Here is a 16991-nt window from a genome sequence, read left to right as displayed (position 1 = left end):
CAGAAAACAGTGAAAGGCATTTAAAGTAATGGAAGGAAAAAACCTGTCAACCAAGCATTCTGTATCTGGTAAAACTATCCTTCAGAAATGAAAGAGAATCTACAATACTCCCAGATAAACAAAAGTTAAGAGACTTTGTAGCTAATAAACCTGCCCTACAAAAAAATACTAAATAGGAGTCCTTCTGACTGAAATGAACACTCAATAGCAACTCGAAGTCACAGGAAGAAATAACATTGGAAAGGTAACCACATAAGTGAATATAAAAGCGAGTATTATTGTATTATTGGTTTGCAACTCCTTTTTCCCCCTCTATATGATTTAAGAAACAAGTGCATAGGGACGCCTGGGTGGCTCAGTCGGTTAGGCGTCTGCCTTCGGCTCAGGTCATGATCCCAGGGTCCTGGGATCGAGTCCCGCATCAGGCTCCCTGCTCCGCGGGGAGCCTGCTTCTCCCTCTGCCTCTGCCTCTCTCTCTCTATCTCTCATGAATAAATAAATAAAATCTTTAAAAAAAAAAAAGTGCATAAAGCAAGAATTATAAGGGTATGTTAATGGGAATACAATGTATCAAGATGCAATTTGTGACAGTAACAATATAAAGGGGAAGGGATGCAGCTGCATAAGAGCAAAGTTTTGTATACTGTTGAAGATAAGCTGTATTAATTTGAACTGGATTGTCACAAGTTGAAGACACTAACTGTAACCCTAGGTAAATAGTAAGAAAATAACAGAACATATACAGAAAATGAAATAAGGAATCAAAGTGGTACACTATAAAAAAAAATCAATGAAACACAAGAGGAAATTATAAGAACAAATTAAGGAACAAAATAGGTATAAGACACACCTTTTTTTTAAATTTTATTTATTTATTTGAGAGAGAGAGTACATGAGAGGGGGAGGGTCAGAGGGAGAAGCAGACTCCCTGCTGAGCAGGGAGCCCAATGCAGGACTCGATCCTGGGACTCCAGGATCATGACCTGAGCCGAAGGCAGTCGCTTAACCAACTGAGCCACCCAGGCACCCTAAGACACACCTTTAAAACAAATAATAAAACAGAAGTAAGTCCTTTCTTATCAGTAATTATTTTTTTTTAAAGATTTTATTTATTTATTTGACAGAGAGAGACACAGCAAGAGAGGAAACACAAGCAGGGGGAGTGGGAGAGGGAGAAGCAGGCTTCCCGCCGAGCAGGGAGCCCGATGCAGGGCTCGATCCCAGGACCCTAGGATCATGACCTGAGCCAAAGGCAGACACTTAAGGACTGAGCCACCCAGGTGCCCCTAAAAATTTTTTTTTAAGTATAAACATATATGTACCAAACTACAGAGCCCCAGAAAATATGAATCAAACATTGGCGGAATTGAAGGAAGAAATAGACCCTTTTACAGTAGTAGATGGTGACTTCAATACTCCATTTTCAGCAATAGCTGTAACCAGACCTACTCGATATATTGGGAATACTCCAGCAAACAACAGCAGAACACACATTCTTCTCAAATCCAAGTAATACATCTGCCAGTATAGACTGCCAGTATGTTTTGTGGTCAGGCCACAAAACAAGTCGCAATGTGTTTTAAAAGGTCGAAATCATACAAACTATCAAACTAACCTCTCTGACCCCACTGGAATGAAGCTAGAAATGAGTGACAGAAGGAAAACTAGAAAACTCTCAGGTATATGGAATTTAAACACCACTTTTTTTTTTTAAATTCCAGTTAACATACAGTGTTCTATTGGTTTCAGGTGTGCATTATAGTGATTGAACACTTCTATACATTACTCAGTTCTCATTGTAAGTGTGGTCTTAGTCCCCTTCATCTATTCCAACCGTCCCTTACCCCTCTCCCCTCTGGTAACCATCTCTTTGTTCTCTGTAGTTAACAGTCTGTTTCTTGCTTTGTCTCTTTTTTTCCTTTGTTCATTTATTTTGGTGCTTAAGTGCCACATATGAGTGAAATCATATGGTATTTGTCTTTCTCTGACTGACTTATTTCACTTAGCATTATATTCTCCAGCTCTATCCACATTGTCGCAAATGGCAAGGTTTCATTTTCTTTTATGGCTGAGTAATATTCCATTGCATATGTACCACATTGTCTTTATCCATTCATCTATCGATGGACACTTGGACCCTTTCCATGATTTAGCTATTTTAAGTAATGCTGCAATAAACATAGGGGTACATATATCTTTTCAAATTAGTGTTTTTGTATTCTTTGGGTAAATACCCAGTCGTAGAATTACTGGATCAAGTGGTAATTCTATTTTTAATTTTTTGAGGATCCTCCATACTGTTTTCTACGGTGGCTGCACCAGTTTGCATTCCTATCAGCAGAGCACAAGGGTTCCTTTTTCTCTACATCCTTGCCAACCCCTGTTGTTTCTTGTGTTTTTGATTCTAGCCATTCTGACAGGTGTGAGGTGATATCTCCTTGTGGTTTTGATTTGCATTTCCCTGATGATGAGTGATGTTGAGCATCTTTTCATGTGTCTGTTGGCCATCTGTATGCCTTAAACAATGCACTCTTAAACACCAGTGAGCCAAAGAAGAAATCACAAGGGAAATTAAAACATATTTTGAGATGAATGAAAACAAAAACCCAACATACAGGGCGCCTGGGTGGCTCAATCGGTTAAGCGGCTGCCTTCGGCTCCGGTCATGATCCCATGGTGCTGGGATTGAGCCCCGCATCGGGCTCCCTGCTCAGCGAAGAGCCTGCTTCTCCCTCTCCCTCTGCCTGCAGCTCTGCCTACTTGTGCTCTCGCTCTCTGTGTCAAATAAGTAAATAAAATCTTAAAAAAAACTGAACACAACATACCAAAACCTATGAGATGCAGCAAAAACTGCTCAGGGAAGTATATGGCTATAAGTGCCTTCGATCTTGGGATGCCAGGGTGGCTCAGTCAGTTAAGCATCTGCCTTCAGCTCAGGTTATGATCTCAGGGTCCTGGGATTGAGTCCTGAATTGGGCTCCTTGTTCAGCGGGGAGCCTGCTTCTCCTTCTGCCTGCCACTCCCCCTGCTTGTGCTCTCTCTCCCTCTGTCAAATAAATAAATAAAATCTTTAAAAAAAAAAAAAGGAAGAAAGATCTTAATAACTTCACTTTATATCTTAAGGAACTAGACAAAGAAGAGTAAACTAACCCCAAAGCTAGGAGGAAGAAGGAAATAATAAAGATTATAGTGAAGATAAGTGGAATAGAGAATACCAAAACAACAGAGAAAGTCAACAAAACCAACAGTTGGTTTTATGATAAAATTGACAGACTACCTAGACTAAGGAAAAAAGAGGAAATAACTAAAATCAGAAATGAAAGTGGGGACAAAACTCTGGACCTCACAGAAGTAAAAGTTTGTAAGACAATACTATGAACAATTAAATGTCAACAAATTAGATAGCCTAAGTGCAATGAACAAATTCATAGAAACAAACAAGCTACCAAAACTGACTCAAGAAGAAATAGAAAATGTGATCAGTTCTATGTACTACCCTAAGGACTTGACTTTCCCCTGCTAAGCCAGTGGTTTTTCAAACTCTTTTCAGAGGCCCAAGGGTTCCCACATATCTGGGGTGAATGGGGATGGGCCTCCCCAACCCCTGGTTGAACCACAAAGCTCTATTTTCATCTGTTTTCTCTTGGTGGGTGAGGGGTTCTGCACAGCATTTCTTAGAGTCAGGCCCTGTGGATTTGACCTAGCGAACCTGGTGAAGAAGAAATCTGGCCAGGTGGAGGTGTCAGGACTCAGGAGCCAAGCAAGGGCCAGTGCCAGGCTGGGTCTGCTCGGAGGGAGGACGTGCATAGCTGTAGCAGCCAGAGGAAGCTGTGAGTTCTGACAAGTCCTGCCTGGCTGGCCCCGCTCCCATCATGGTGGCCCTTGGTTTCTGTTTGATTGGTTGTTCAGTGTCCCCCTGCAGTTCCATATGAACTTTAGAGTCTGTTCTTCCACTTCTGCAAAAATGGTCATTGGTATTCTGATAGGGATTGCACTGAATCTATAGACTACATTGGTGAGTACTGCCATCTTAACTATGTCTTAGTTAAGGAAGGAGATGTCTTTCCATTTACTTAGGTTTTCTTTAATTTCTTTAAGCATGTTTTGCAATTTTCAGTCATAAGTCTTGTACTTCCTTAGTTAAATTTATTCTTATGTATTTTATTCTTTTTGATGCTATTGTAAATGGAATTTTTTTTAAATTTAAATTTAAATTGCTATTGTATAGAAATGCAACTGATTTTTTATGTGTCAAGCTTGTATTCTGCAACTCTGCTGGCTTTATTAGCTCTAATTGTGTATGTGTGTGTGTTCTTTAGGGTTTTCTCTCTACATATGATCATGTCATTGGTGAATATAGTTTATTCCTTTCCAGTTTGATTGCCTTTTTTATTTCCTGTTCTTGCCTAATTGTTCCAACTCCAGCATTGAGCACAATGTTGAATGGAAGTGATGAAAGTGGGCATCTTTTTCTTGTTTCTGATCTTAGGGGGACAGCTTTCAGTCTCTCAACCACTGAGTATAATGTTCACGGCAGGTCTTTCATAAATGCCCTTTATCATTTGAGGTTGAGGAAGTTTCTTTCCATTCCTAGTTTATTGAGTACTTTTATCATGAAAAGGTGTTGGGTTCTTTCAAATGCTTTTCCCTGTATCAGTTGAAATGATTGTGTAGTTTTTCCTTCATTTTATTAATGTGCTATATTAAATTGATTTTCAAATGTCGAACTATCCTTGCATTCCCAAGATAAATCTACTTGCTCATCATTCGTGATCCTTTTATTTTTTTAAATTTTTAAAAAAGATTTTATTTATTTTTTTGACAGAGAAAGATGAAGCGAGGGAAGGAACACAAGCAGGGGGAGTGGAAGAGGGAGAAGCAGGCTTCCCGCAGAGCAGGGAGCCTAGTGTGGGACTCGATCCCAGGACCCTGGGATCATGACCTGAGCTGAAGGCAGACGCTTAATGACTGAGCCACCCAGGTGCCCCTCTTGATCCTTTTAATATGCTCCTGGATTTAGTTTGCCACTCTGGTGTTGAGGATTTTCTTTAAAAGATTTTATTTATTTATTTGAGAGAGAGAACAAGAGAGCATGAGCATGAGCAGGGGGAGTTGCAGAAGGAGAGGGAGAAGCAGGCTCCCTGCTGAGCAAGGGAGCCCAACACGGGGCTCGGTCCCAGGACCCTGGGATCATGACTTAAGCCGAAGGCTGACACTTAACCGGCTGAGCCACCCAGGTGCCCCTGGTGTTGGGGATTTTTTAGAAAAATTTTATTTAAACTCAATTTAATTAACATATAGTGTATTATTAGTTTCAGGGATATGTGTTGAGGATTTTTGCATCTATATTCATCAGGGACATTGGTCTGTAGTTCTCTTGCAATGTCTTTGCTTGGCTTTGGTATCAGTGTAATGCTGATATCATAGAATAAAATAAGGTAGGATGTGTTCCTTCTTCTTCTGTTTTTTGAGAAGAGTTTGAGAAGGATTGGTGTTAATTCTTCTTTTGATGTTTGGTAGAATTCAATGAAGCCATCTGGTCCTGGATTTTCTTTTTTGGGCGGTTTTTGATTGCTGATGGAATCTCCCTACCTGTAATAGCCCTTTCCAGATTTTCTGTTTCTTCCCGAGTCAGTTTGGGTAGTTTGTTTCTAGCAATTTGCTAGTTTCACTTAGATTATCTGATTAGTTGGTGTGCAATTGTTCATAATATTCTCTTCTAATCCTTTTTTAAAATTTCTGTAAGGGCAGTAGTTATGCCCTGCATTTTAAAAAAAATATTTATTTATTTATTTATTTAGTAATCTCTAGCCCAATGTGGGACTTGAACTCATGACGCTGAGATCAAGAGTTGCATGCTCTACCAACTGAGCCAGCGAGGTGCCCCTACCCCATTTTCATTTCTGATTTTAGTAATTTTTTTCTCTTTTCTAGGTCCCTGTTTTATGTCATGTCAGCATTCCTCAGATGTTATTGTAAGCCCATTGTCAGAAAAATAAAACTAAAATATCTTCATGACAGTAGGGACTAAATCTGTCTTGTCACTGTGTTGTAACTACTGAATCCGGCACATAGTAGATCTCGGCAAACATTTCCTGAATTATTTCTTGCTGGTGTAGAGCACAAAAGGGACCAGAAAGGGCCTTCCTCACAGCCCTCATGGGAAGACAGGCTGCTACTCTTGAGTCTTCTCTTGCCTGGGCTGATGTCCCCGCACTGCATCTTCTGCATGACCTTGGCAGAGCTCAGACACAGGGCTGACCACAGCCCTCCCCCGGCTAATCCCTCGGCAGCTCCCCAGTGCCCTTTCAGTGAAGGTCACCCTTCTTGGCTCGGTATATGAGGCCCTGAATAGACTGTCTCCTCCCACCTCATCTTCCGCTACCCACCCCATCTCCCGCCCCAGCCATCCTGTGCTTGGCAGGTCCCTCTGGCGTCCTGCTCTGTCTGACCTCTGACTAACACCTGCTTGCCCTGCAGGTCTCCATTCAGTAGCTGTTCTCTCTGGAGACCTGGTGGGGTGCCCTCTGCATTCCCACAGCCTGCGTGTGGATGTTCATCTAGAAGGTGGACTATGATCCCCCCACTGGCTGTGAGCCTCACGTGGGGAGTGGTACATCTATTATCTGCCCTCTATCTCCAGATCTCTGCATATCACTTGGTACCTGCTTTAAAATGTAGGTTTTATTCTTTTTCAGATATGGTGAGGCCAACAGATCAGGAGATGATGGCCATTAAAAAGATAGATTGCTGGGGCCCCTGGGTGGCTCAGTCGTTAAGCGTCTGCCTTTGGCTCAGGTCATGATCCCGGGGTCCTGGGATCGAGTCCCACATCGGGCTCCCTGCTCGGCAGGAAGCCTGCTTCTCGCTCTCCCACTCCCCCTGCTTGTGTTCCCTCTCTCGCTGTCTCTCTCTGTCAAATAAATAAATAAAATCTTTAAAATAAATAAATAAATAAATAAATAAATAAATAAATAAATAAATAAATAAAATCTTAAAAAAAGAGAGTTGCTACTCAGAGATCTCAAGAGGCTGGGGCACACCATGCCACAGAGGGCCACATGGGGAAGCACCAGAGTTGGTCAGGAGGCAGAGGGAGTGAGGGGAAAATGTGGGTAAGAGCCTGTTCTCTGGTTTCCGTGGGAGGGAATTGCTGGGGCAGCGCCTGAGGCTCAGCCCTGGCTGGTTTGCATGATTTCAGCTCTGGGGCACAGGGGCTGTGCCTTTGCTGTCCAGCACCTGGCTCTGGGGTGATCAGGGCAGGGGACGGTGGCCCTGAGAGTGAGACCCAGAAAGGAAGGGGCTCAGGTGTGGGGTCTGGATTGGCTGGTTTGCATATGGAAGGTTTGCTCACGAGGCATTTACCATCTCTAGGAATCTGCTAACCCCGCGACGGGCAGTCCTTCCATGATCAGGGAGGTCCCGGCTATCAGAACATCATCATAAAAGAGACGTGCTTGGAGCACAGAGGATTTTTAGGGCAGTGAAACACCCTGATACCATAAAGATGGATGCGTGTCATTATACATTTGTACCAACGCTTAAAACGTACAGCACCGGGAGTGGACCCTGATGTAAACTATGGACTTTGGATGATAGCAAAGTGCCGTCCCGGGCTCCAGGGCAGGCTGTTGATAATGCAGGAGACTATCCATGTGTAGGGCAAAGGGTATGTGGGAAGTCTCTGTACCTTCCCCGCAGTATCACTGCGAAAATTAAATTGCTCTTTTAAAAAAAGTCTTAATAAAGAACAAAAATAAAAACGAATCAGGATGAAATTATGAACTGACAATTATCTGTGGCTAGAGTTGCTCTGCCCACTGAGGTAGCCACTAGCCACCCCCACATGTGGCTATTTGGCACTTGAAACATGCTGCAAATGTACAATCAAGATTTACTATGCCAAAAAAGGGGGAATGTCTCATTAGTTGTTCTTATTTGATTACATGTAGAAATGATAATATTTTTATAGATAGGGTTAAATAAAATACAGTATTAAAATTTTTTTTAAAGACATGCTTTTCTTAAAAAAAAAAAAGATTTGGGGTGCCTGGGTGGCTCAGTCGTTAAGCGTCTGCCTTCGGCTCAGGTCATGATCCCGGGGTCCTGGGATCGAACCCGCATTGGGCTCCCTGCTCCGCGGGAAGCCTGCTTCTCCCTCTCCCACTCCCCCTGCTTGAGGTTCCCTCCCTCGCGTGTCTCTCTCTGTCAAATAAATAAATAAAATCTTTAAAAAAAAGATTTTATTTATTTATCAGAGAGCACGAGCAGGGCAGGGTGTGGCAGAGGGAGAGGGAAAAGTGGGCTCCAAGGTGAGCAGGGATCCCGATTCGGAACTCGATCCCAGGACCCGGGGATCATGACCTGAGCTGAAGGCAGACGCTTAACCAACTGAGCCACCCAGGCGCCCCAAGACATGCTTAATACAGCCCCCAATCAGTACACGTGGAATGAAGGGCTCAGAGCTGAGCTAGGAATCCGGCCCTGCTTACTTGGGCAGACAACTTAACCTCTCCGAGCTTTAGTTGATTGCGTTTTCCCTGTAAAATGGGGATGAATATTAATCCTACAGGGTTGTTATCATCTCGGGCCACTCTCTTTGGAGGAGCCCAGTCCGTCCCCAGTGTCTTCCTGTCACACCAGGATTTGTAGCCACGATCCTAATCTCGAAGTATCTTGCTTCATATTTGCTGTTTGTCTTGTCTGCTCTACCCTGGGACCATCTGTCTCCTTCACTGCTCTCCCCTGGCACCCAGCCCAGTGCCTGGCATACAGTAGGCATTTGCTAACTGTTTGCTGAACGAACAAGATAACAAATGGCCCCCAACAGATGTTCAGTGAGGATCGGAGACACCACTGTCATCTTTCATGGCTGGGACACATCTGCTTACTCACTGCCATCACCCCGGGGCCTAGCAAAAAGCTGGTATGGAAGAGGCGCCCAGAAAACCTGTGTGGAAGGGGTGAATGGAGCTCAGCAGCTTCACAGAGGGTCTCGTAGAGGGCCCCGTGGGCCCCTCTCCTCAGAGCCCACCGCCCTTCCTCCCCACGCCACGCCTGCCTCAGCCCCAGCCTGGCAGGCCCTGCAGTAGGCCCCCTTCCTAGCTGGGGCAGTCCAGCTGGCCTGTCCCGCACACGTCCTGTGAGAGCAGGGGAAGCACCAGGACTGAGGCCAAGGCTGCATACAACCAGGGCCAGTGGCCCAAGTCCCTCTGGGTGGCCTGGCGCCCACCCAGACAATCAGTGCGGCTACCCCATGGAACACAGAGACCACTGGTCAGCCTGGGGAGGGAAGCCCCTCAAAGCCGGCTTTCCAGGAGGCAGCAAGGTCAACCACATCAGGAACACAGTGAAAGGGGTCACACAGGGACAGTCTATAAATTAAGTCCCTGAAAGTCAGGCCAGAGGCTTGCAAGGCATCCTGGAAAAACCCCCTTTCCTCCCTTTCTCCAGTTGCCTGGTAACCACTGTGCATCTGGGCCAGAGCAGGAGGCAGCTAGGCACAACAGGAGTCCAGGCCCAGCAGACGGGTTGGTATGCTCCTCCTGACATGCACAACGAGGCGTGGGGGGAGGGCCCCTAGCTGCTGCTTTCCGAGGCCACCTGAGCAGGGACCCGGAGGCACCAGAGGTTCAGGAGAGCTGTAGGCAGCACAGGGAAGGGGAGATCTAATATGCAGCAGCAACTGCAGGGGGACCCCCTCTTCAGCTGGTGGTACTTCCCCAGGGCCCCTGTGCCTTTCTGATGACTCTCAGAGCCTCCCTGACCCTCGGTCTCCTCCTCTGTAAAGTGGGCCAACACTGAACACCTGGGACTGTTCTCCAGCAGAGAAATGAGAGTGAGCCCGCCCCCAGAGGAACTCACTCCAAAGGGAGGGTTCCCCATCACAGAGCCCATCCTCCCCCACCCCATTCTGCAGTGGACCATCTGTGTGCACTCACTAGCGGTTCCCTCCAGGAGCTGAGCTGGGCTCATGGAAGGAAGGAAGGCTTTTTACCCGCCCTTCCAACCTGCAGGCCCTGGGATGTGGTCAGTCCCTCAGCTTGGCTCAGCTTCAGGCTGGAGACCACCCCCCAACGGCCCCCATCGTCAGGGCTGGTGACCAGAGGCAGGAAAAGGCTTCTGTCCACCCCACCCCCCACCCCCCAGCTACGCTCATTTCACACATGCAGGAGAAGAGGGTCTCCTACTGCAAGCAGTCCACCCTTACCGCCTCCAGCAGCTGTAGGAACAGAAGAGGTCTCCCCTTTCCCAGCTCAGCCTTGGCCCTGAGCATCTGGCCCTCACACTCAGCAGCTCCGGTCCTCAGAACTCCAGGGTTTTCATTCAGGGTCTGAGCATCCCGTCCGCCTCCCTGACACCTGTGCGGGGCCCAAGGTGGCGCAAATCCCTGTCTGCCCTGCGCCCAGGTGCCTCAGACACCCTCCTCCCCCTTAAGGCTGCGGGTGGGACAAACCGTGAGGGGCGGGGAGGGGAGGTGGGCTCGCTCGCGGGGGACTTCAGCCAAGTCTGGGTCACGCCTCGTCTTGGCGGCTGCCCGCGGCAGGACAGGCAGGGGCAGCGGACCGGAGCGGAGAGGCTGGCCGGGCCCGCCACGCCGCGTCCCCACGCCCCCAGCCACGCGGAGCCGCGTCCCGCCCCCCCCCCACCCGCAGCAAGCGGTCGAGGAACGGCAGTCGCGCGCGCGGGCCCCGGGGGACGGTCACAGCCACTGCCCGGGGACCGCTAGGCGCGGGGCCCCAGGGCGGCTGAGCCGCCGGAGCGGGGCGGGGCAGGGCTCGTAGGCTCCGCCCCGGCCTAGGCCCCGCCCCGCGCCAAAGCCCCGCCCCCAAAGCCACAAGCTTCCGCCCAGGGGATCGGGGTCCGCACCAGGGGCTCCTGTTGAGGCGGGGAGATGAGAAAGGGGTACGAGGGTGATTACTACCTGGGGTGATCTATAGCTAAGGATGCGGGCGATAAGAAATTAAAAGTTCAAAGCAATCGGCTGTGAGGTCTCGGCAGAGGCCCCTTCCCGCTACAACCGCCCACGCCCACCGTGGCGCCTTTGACCCGGTGAGCCACGTCGACCCAGGGAAGGAAAAAAATGCCTTCTGGATGGGTTTTGCTTTTCTTCTTGCCGCCGTGGTACCCCAGGTAATACGGGCATTTCTTCCAAAACTAGAGCATTTCTTTGTTCTGGTGGTTGTTCATAACATTTTCCCCAGCTAATATTTGAGAAAATTCACATACCTTACACTGCACCCACTGGAAGTGTAAGGTTCCAGGGGCGCCTGGCTGGCTCAGTCGGTGGGGCCTGCGTGCGACTCTTGATCTCAGGGCTGCGGATTCAAGCTCCACGCCGGCTGGAGAAATCACTTAAAAACAAAGTCTTTAGGGGCACCTGGCTGGCTCAGTCAGTTAAGTGTCTGACTCTTGATTTCGGCTCAGGTCATGATCTCAGGGTCTTGGAATCAGCCCCACTTGGGGCTCTGGGTTCAGGGGGTCGTCGGCTTGAGGATTCTCTCTTTCCCTCTCCCTCTGCCCCTCTCCCCGCTGTGCGCACAAGCTCTGTCTCTCTCTCAAATAAATGTTTAAAAAAAGATAAAATAAAATCTTTAAAAAAAAAAAAGAAAGTGTAAGTTTCATGGGTTTACTATATTCACAGAGTTACGAACCCCCCGTTCTCCCCTCCCAGCCCATGGCAATGACTGATTTTATTTTCTGCTTCTGTGGATTTGCCTGTTCTCAAAACCAGGGCATTTCTGCAGAACTGTAAGGCTCCCCATTGTGGGGAAGGAGAGAAAAGTGGGGTGAAGTCAGGGCCCCACGGGAACAGGTGGCTTCGGAGCAGGGAGCAAGGCAGGGGCTCTAGGCCGCCTGAGGCCTGTCTGCGGGAAGCCGGTGTGCGCCCTAGTGTGCCGCAGGAGAGGGAATGCGGGGAGGAGAGAGGGTCCTTTGGGGGAGAAAGCAGGGGCGCTGACTGAGAGGACTGGATGGGGGAGGCAGTCAAGGGAGGGGTCCCCAGGCAGCCAGCCTTCAGATGGCCTGGGCACGCTGCATCTGTCCATCTGTGTGGTTCGGCCTCCAGTCACCAAGGGAGCCAAACTTTGTCTCACATCCCCGTAGTTGAGAAAGTCGGTGTTTCCTGCCAGCTCTTTGAAGTAGGTCCTCTTGTCCCTGGGTGCCTACCACTAACTCCCTCCAGGTGCACCTTGACATGGGAGAGAGGAGCTAGAAAGAGAAACTGGGAGAAGCCCAAGGCGGAGGGGAAGTGGGGAAGGAGGGGGGAGGGGGGAGGAGAGCAGGCCGCAGGGTGGGGCTCCATCTATAAAGGCTGTGAGGCTTGCTGGCCTGCCGGGCAGGAGAGCGTGGAGTCACCCCAGCAGGTACCGGCTCCTGGGACCCCGCAGGCGTTGGTGAGTCCTGCCCCTCTCCGCGCTCCCGCCGCCCCGGTCTCCGATCTTGGCAGAGACCAGCCGCAGGCCGCGCCAACACCACCTGTCCTGTGCAGAGGGCCCTGGGTGTCGGACTTGAGATGGGGGTGTTCCCAGTGCCCGCTGCTGTCCATTTTGGGGCCTCATCACCTCCACCTCTCCCATTATTCCTCAAGACACCCGAGGAGGAAGAGCAGCCTGCACTATGAACCCGTGGCTCGTGCTCTGCCTGGTGGCCAGCTTGGTGGGCGCCTGGTCTACTATTCATGCTCAAGGTAATGTCTTGGGCCATACCTCCTGTGCCTCCTGGGAGCCCTCCCCCCCCCATCCTTCCTGCCCTCCCCCATTCGCCCCTCCCCTCTTCCAGAAGCCTTCCCCGTTCCCTCTCCACCACCGAATTCTGACAGACAGCTCCCGCCCCAGGGCTGTAGAAACTCCTGGCATTTGTGCAGCTTCCTGGGGGTGCAGGCCCCCCAGCTCCTCCTTCCAGAGCCCCTGTGGTGCCTCCTCCACGGTCCGAGACCCAAGGCCTCCCTGCCAGGACTCTAGCCAGCCCAGGGACTGTGGGGAGCAACGGTGGCTCCCAGTGGTGGCAGATCTAGGGACACACTGCAGTGATGTGACCCAACAGGAGTGAGTCGTCCCCCCACCCACAGGCTACCTGTGTGCTGAGAGTTACTACTCAGTCTTCATGAGCCTCAGTTTCCTCATCTGCAAAGTGGGGCTCTGAAATCCCCCTGTGGAGATAGGACATGAGAATCCAATGGGCTGATATTTGCAAAACTCTTGGCCCAGTGCCTGGGCAACAACAGTGATAACCATTACTGTTATTAATGGGGAGTCCCTTCCCACTTCTCCCTCCATTAGGCAGCTGAGGATTTGGTGCATACAGTATCCACCAAGAGCCCGGCCACTATGTCTTGCAACCCCAGGATATAGGACAGGGCTCCAGGGGAGGAGGCTGAGCCCCAGCAGCTGGCTGAGCAGGGTCCCTGGCTTGGTCAAAGCCCCAGAGCCCCCTTCCCCGCCACCTGCCCTACCTGCCCCACCTGCCCGTCACTAGGTCTGAGAGGCCCTAGCTTCCAGCAGACCTTACCTTTGCCCAGGATTGGGCTGGGCTTCATTCCCATTGTCCTGCTATCAGAGGCCCATTCCAGGAGCCAGGCCCAGCTTGGGGCCCTTTGATCCTGGGGGCAGAGTGGCCCCCGGCCTGCCTGGTACTGCAACCGAGGGTCCATCCAGCACCCCTGCCCCTTGCCCTCTGGGGCCAAGGTTTGGAAATGCAGGGGAGCACTAAAGTCCTCCCCCATCCTTCCTACTGCACTTGGCCAGAACTCAGGTGTGGTGCCTGGAGGCAGGGGTCAGCTGAGGGATGGATCCCACAGGGCCTTGAAGGCCTCTCACTGTCTGTCTCATCAATTCCACCTGCTCATGCTCCCAGGCCCTGCCGGCACACCTCTTCTTCCAAGCCCGCCCCGCTCCAGGTCCCTGCTCTTCCCCCCTCCCAGCACAGACCGACCCCTGGGTCTCCCCACCAAGCTGAGAGAGCCCCATGTCCAATCCCCCTCTGTGTTTGTCTACATATCTGGCACCTAGTAGGAACTCGAAATGCTTTTTTCAAGCAATCAGTAAATGAACAGAGACCTCCTGGTTTCTGGCCCGCTGACTGGGTGGTCACTCTGCTGGGGACAGAAGGGCAGAGGCCCTTGAGATGGCCCTAGGTGGGGGAGGGCCAGGCTGAGCAGGACTTGGGGCGTCAGGAGCGACGGCCAGACCGTTCATTTTAGGAGGGCCTGGGCTGGGCGTGGTGGCCCCTGGCGCCTCCTCGGGGCGCTCCATCTGCACCCCTTGCCCTCCGCCCCAGAGCAGAAGTGGCTTTGGTCCCTCATTCATTGTGTGGTCCTGGGCCCTTCCCAGCCCGGGACTGTGGACCCCCTCCAACTCCTGCCAGCCGTCCCCATATCAGGAGCCAAAGGGGAGCCGCGTTGGCCTCCTTCTCACCTGGGCTGGGAGGGCTGTGGTCTGTTTTGGGGTGCCTGCGTCTGGGGCAGCCCGTGCAGAGCGCATGTGCACACAGAGACGTGAGCTCTGGCCGTGCTTGCAGGTGTCTCTGAGGACTGCTGCCTGGCCTACCACTCCCGTGTTCGGCCTGGCTTCCTCCGGCACGCCCGGAGTTATCGGCGCCAAGAAGTGAGCGGCAGCTGCAACCTGCCTGCTGTGATGTGAGTGGGACTGTGGGAGGCTGGCGTGGGCAGGGGGAGTCTCCTACACAGCTTTGCTCCCCGCTCACACCCTAACGTGGGGACCCGCTCCCCCACCCCACCCTCCAGATTCTTCTTCCCGAAAAACAAGACCCTGTGTGCGAACCCACGGGACAGCTGGGTGCCGAAGATGGTAGACTTCCTGGATGCTGGGAACAAGACCCTCTCAAAGCGCCACTGGAGACGCTTGCAAGGTGGGTGAGACCCATGCCCAGCCTCCAGGGGGCCTCCACCTCCCTGCTGTGGGCCCCTGGGCTCCTCAACCCCCAAAGGAGGGGATCGAAGTCCAGCATGGTGACAGCTGCCGCCGCCCCAAAGAGGACCCGCCGATTGCTGGTGAGTGGAGACTGAGTGAATGAACAACTCTTTTAGCCAAGACTTTTTCCATTGTTAGAAATGGCAAACGCAAGCAAATGGGAAACTCGTCGGCTCAAGTAACTAGCCAACGGCTTCAGGCTTGGCTGGATCCAGGTGCTCAGAGAGTATTGGTGGAGTTCTTTTTTTTTTTTTTTCCCAAAGATTTTATTTATTTATTTTGAGAGAGAGAGAATGAGAGAGAACACACGAGAGGGGATAGGGTCAGAGGGCAAGCAGACTCCCTGCCGAGCAGGGAGCCCGATGCGGGACTCGATCCTGGGACTCCAGGATCATGACCTGAGCCGAAGGCAGTTGCCCAACCAACTGAGCCACCCAGGCGCCCGTATTGGTGGAGTTCTTATCTATTTCTTTCTCTCTTGTACAGTCATCCTCTTTGGAGCTAGGAAGTCGAGCACTGGAATCTCCAAGCTGCCGCTGCCCAAGCTTAGCAGGTTCACCAGAAGCGACAAGGAAAACTACCCTCCTGACAAATGCTAATCCAGGTAAGGACTCTGATCATGTGACCATCCCCCACCCATCACCACTGCTGAGGGATGAAGGCTCATGATCAGCACAGACTGGGTGAGGGGACTCCCTTCCAGGACCAAGGAGGCTGGTTCTGTGGTCAGCCCTGCAGGCTGACACTCAGGGGGCTGTTTACTGCCCTAACCCAGCCTAGGGGGCTTCAGCAAGTGCTGCAATGAAATGTCAGGTGTGCGGACCAACAGCTGCAGGGCCCCCAGCTCCACTCCAGTCCCCGTCACCTGCCGACCTCTCCAATCCCCCCTGCAGGACCGTGAGCCGACACATCTCCAGGATTAGCCCAGTGCAAGATGGGCTGGACCTTCCTCCACTGCAACAGTCCCCTGCGGCTCCGGGTGCCCCAGCCTCCCTGTCATTCGGGCCAAATTCAGTCCTGTGCCTGAGCCTGCAGTTGGCTCCCTCCCATCACCCCTGCCCCATCCCGCTCCTCAGGCAGCTGGAAGGAGAGAGCTGACCTTACTTCAAGCCCTCTTGCCTGCTCCAGGAGCCAGAGTCTGCGCTAAGCTATGGGTCTTGTAGAGGATCACCGGAATACATTGCCCGCCTGCAGCCTCTTGCCACCCACCCTGGGCCACACCTGCCGGGTCCCTCTGGGTCCTTGCAAAGCACCAGTCCATCCCAGGACACTTCTCCCAGGCTGCTTTTCTATAGTTTTTTAAATAAACCTTTGATGAGATGCCATGCCTGTCGCGTTTCAGTTTGGGGTGTGAGCTGCTGCCCCCGCCTGTGTTGAATCCCACGTGACCATCCCACCCCCAGATCTGTGCTGGCAGTCCTCACAGCTGATGGCTCCCAGGGGACATGCTGGCTGCAGACCCGGGTTCGAGTCCAGTTGGTGACCTTGAGCAAACCCCTTGCTCTCTTGGCGCCTCTTTCCTTGCCTCTAAAACGGGGCTCACTGTGCTTGTTCTGCTCAGCTCCCTGGGCTGTAGTGAGGCTGGCTAATGCGGAGGAGCCCTCTGCAAGCTCTGACAGGGGTCCAGAGAAGCTCCGGTTGGGTCAGGGGGACCAGAAGTAGGCCAGGAACAGAGCCCTGGGACCAGGCACCAGTGACCATCCTGCAGGGAGAGGCAGGGCCACATTCAGGTCACTCAGCCAGACTCAAGCCATCCAACTGTCCTCTCCCCGGGCGGTCTGTTTCCACCACGAGAGAGAACATTCCAGATGAAAACCAAATGCTCCCTCTCTAGAGGACAAGAGGCGGTTTGGGGGCTGATGGGTCACACCCAGGCCCCGCTAGGCTGTGGAGGCGATTCGGGCAGATTCTACAAACTCTCTAAGCCTTGGTTCCGCCCCCTGTAAAATGGGTGATATCGCCGATTTTCTCAGACAAGTCAGCGGGGACCCAATGCTCTACTCTCTGGGGTGCCTGGCTGGCTCAGTCAGGAGCGCGTGTGACTCTGGACCTCGGGGTCGT

The 16991-nt window shown here is 51.3% G+C and overlaps 1 protein-coding gene across 1 annotated transcript in view; it reads left to right on the top strand.

Moving 5' to 3' along the window:
• The window catches only part of CCL25 (C-C motif chemokine ligand 25), a 35942-nt gene extending 20111 nt beyond the window's left edge, over positions 1-15831 (top strand). Inside the window, 6 exon segments of the mRNA XM_081805320.1 lie at positions 12590-12688; positions 14518-14635; positions 14744-14868; positions 15417-15501; positions 15503-15534; positions 15824-15831. Coding sequence (XP_081661446.1) covers positions 12590-12688; positions 14518-14635; positions 14744-14868; positions 15417-15501; positions 15503-15534; positions 15824-15831 — 467 coding nt within the window.
• The last annotated feature ends 1160 nt before the right edge of the window (positions 15832-16991 follow it).

Source organism: Leptonychotes weddellii, chromosome 1 (genome assembly GCF_054177405.1).
Source record: "Leptonychotes weddellii isolate Sample4059 chromosome 1, ASM5417740v2, whole genome shotgun sequence".
Lineage (NCBI taxonomy): Eukaryota > Metazoa > Chordata > Mammalia > Carnivora > Phocidae > Leptonychotes > Leptonychotes weddellii.
Note: the sequence above shows the minus strand (reverse complement) of the source record. Positions and strands in the feature narration are given on the sequence as shown.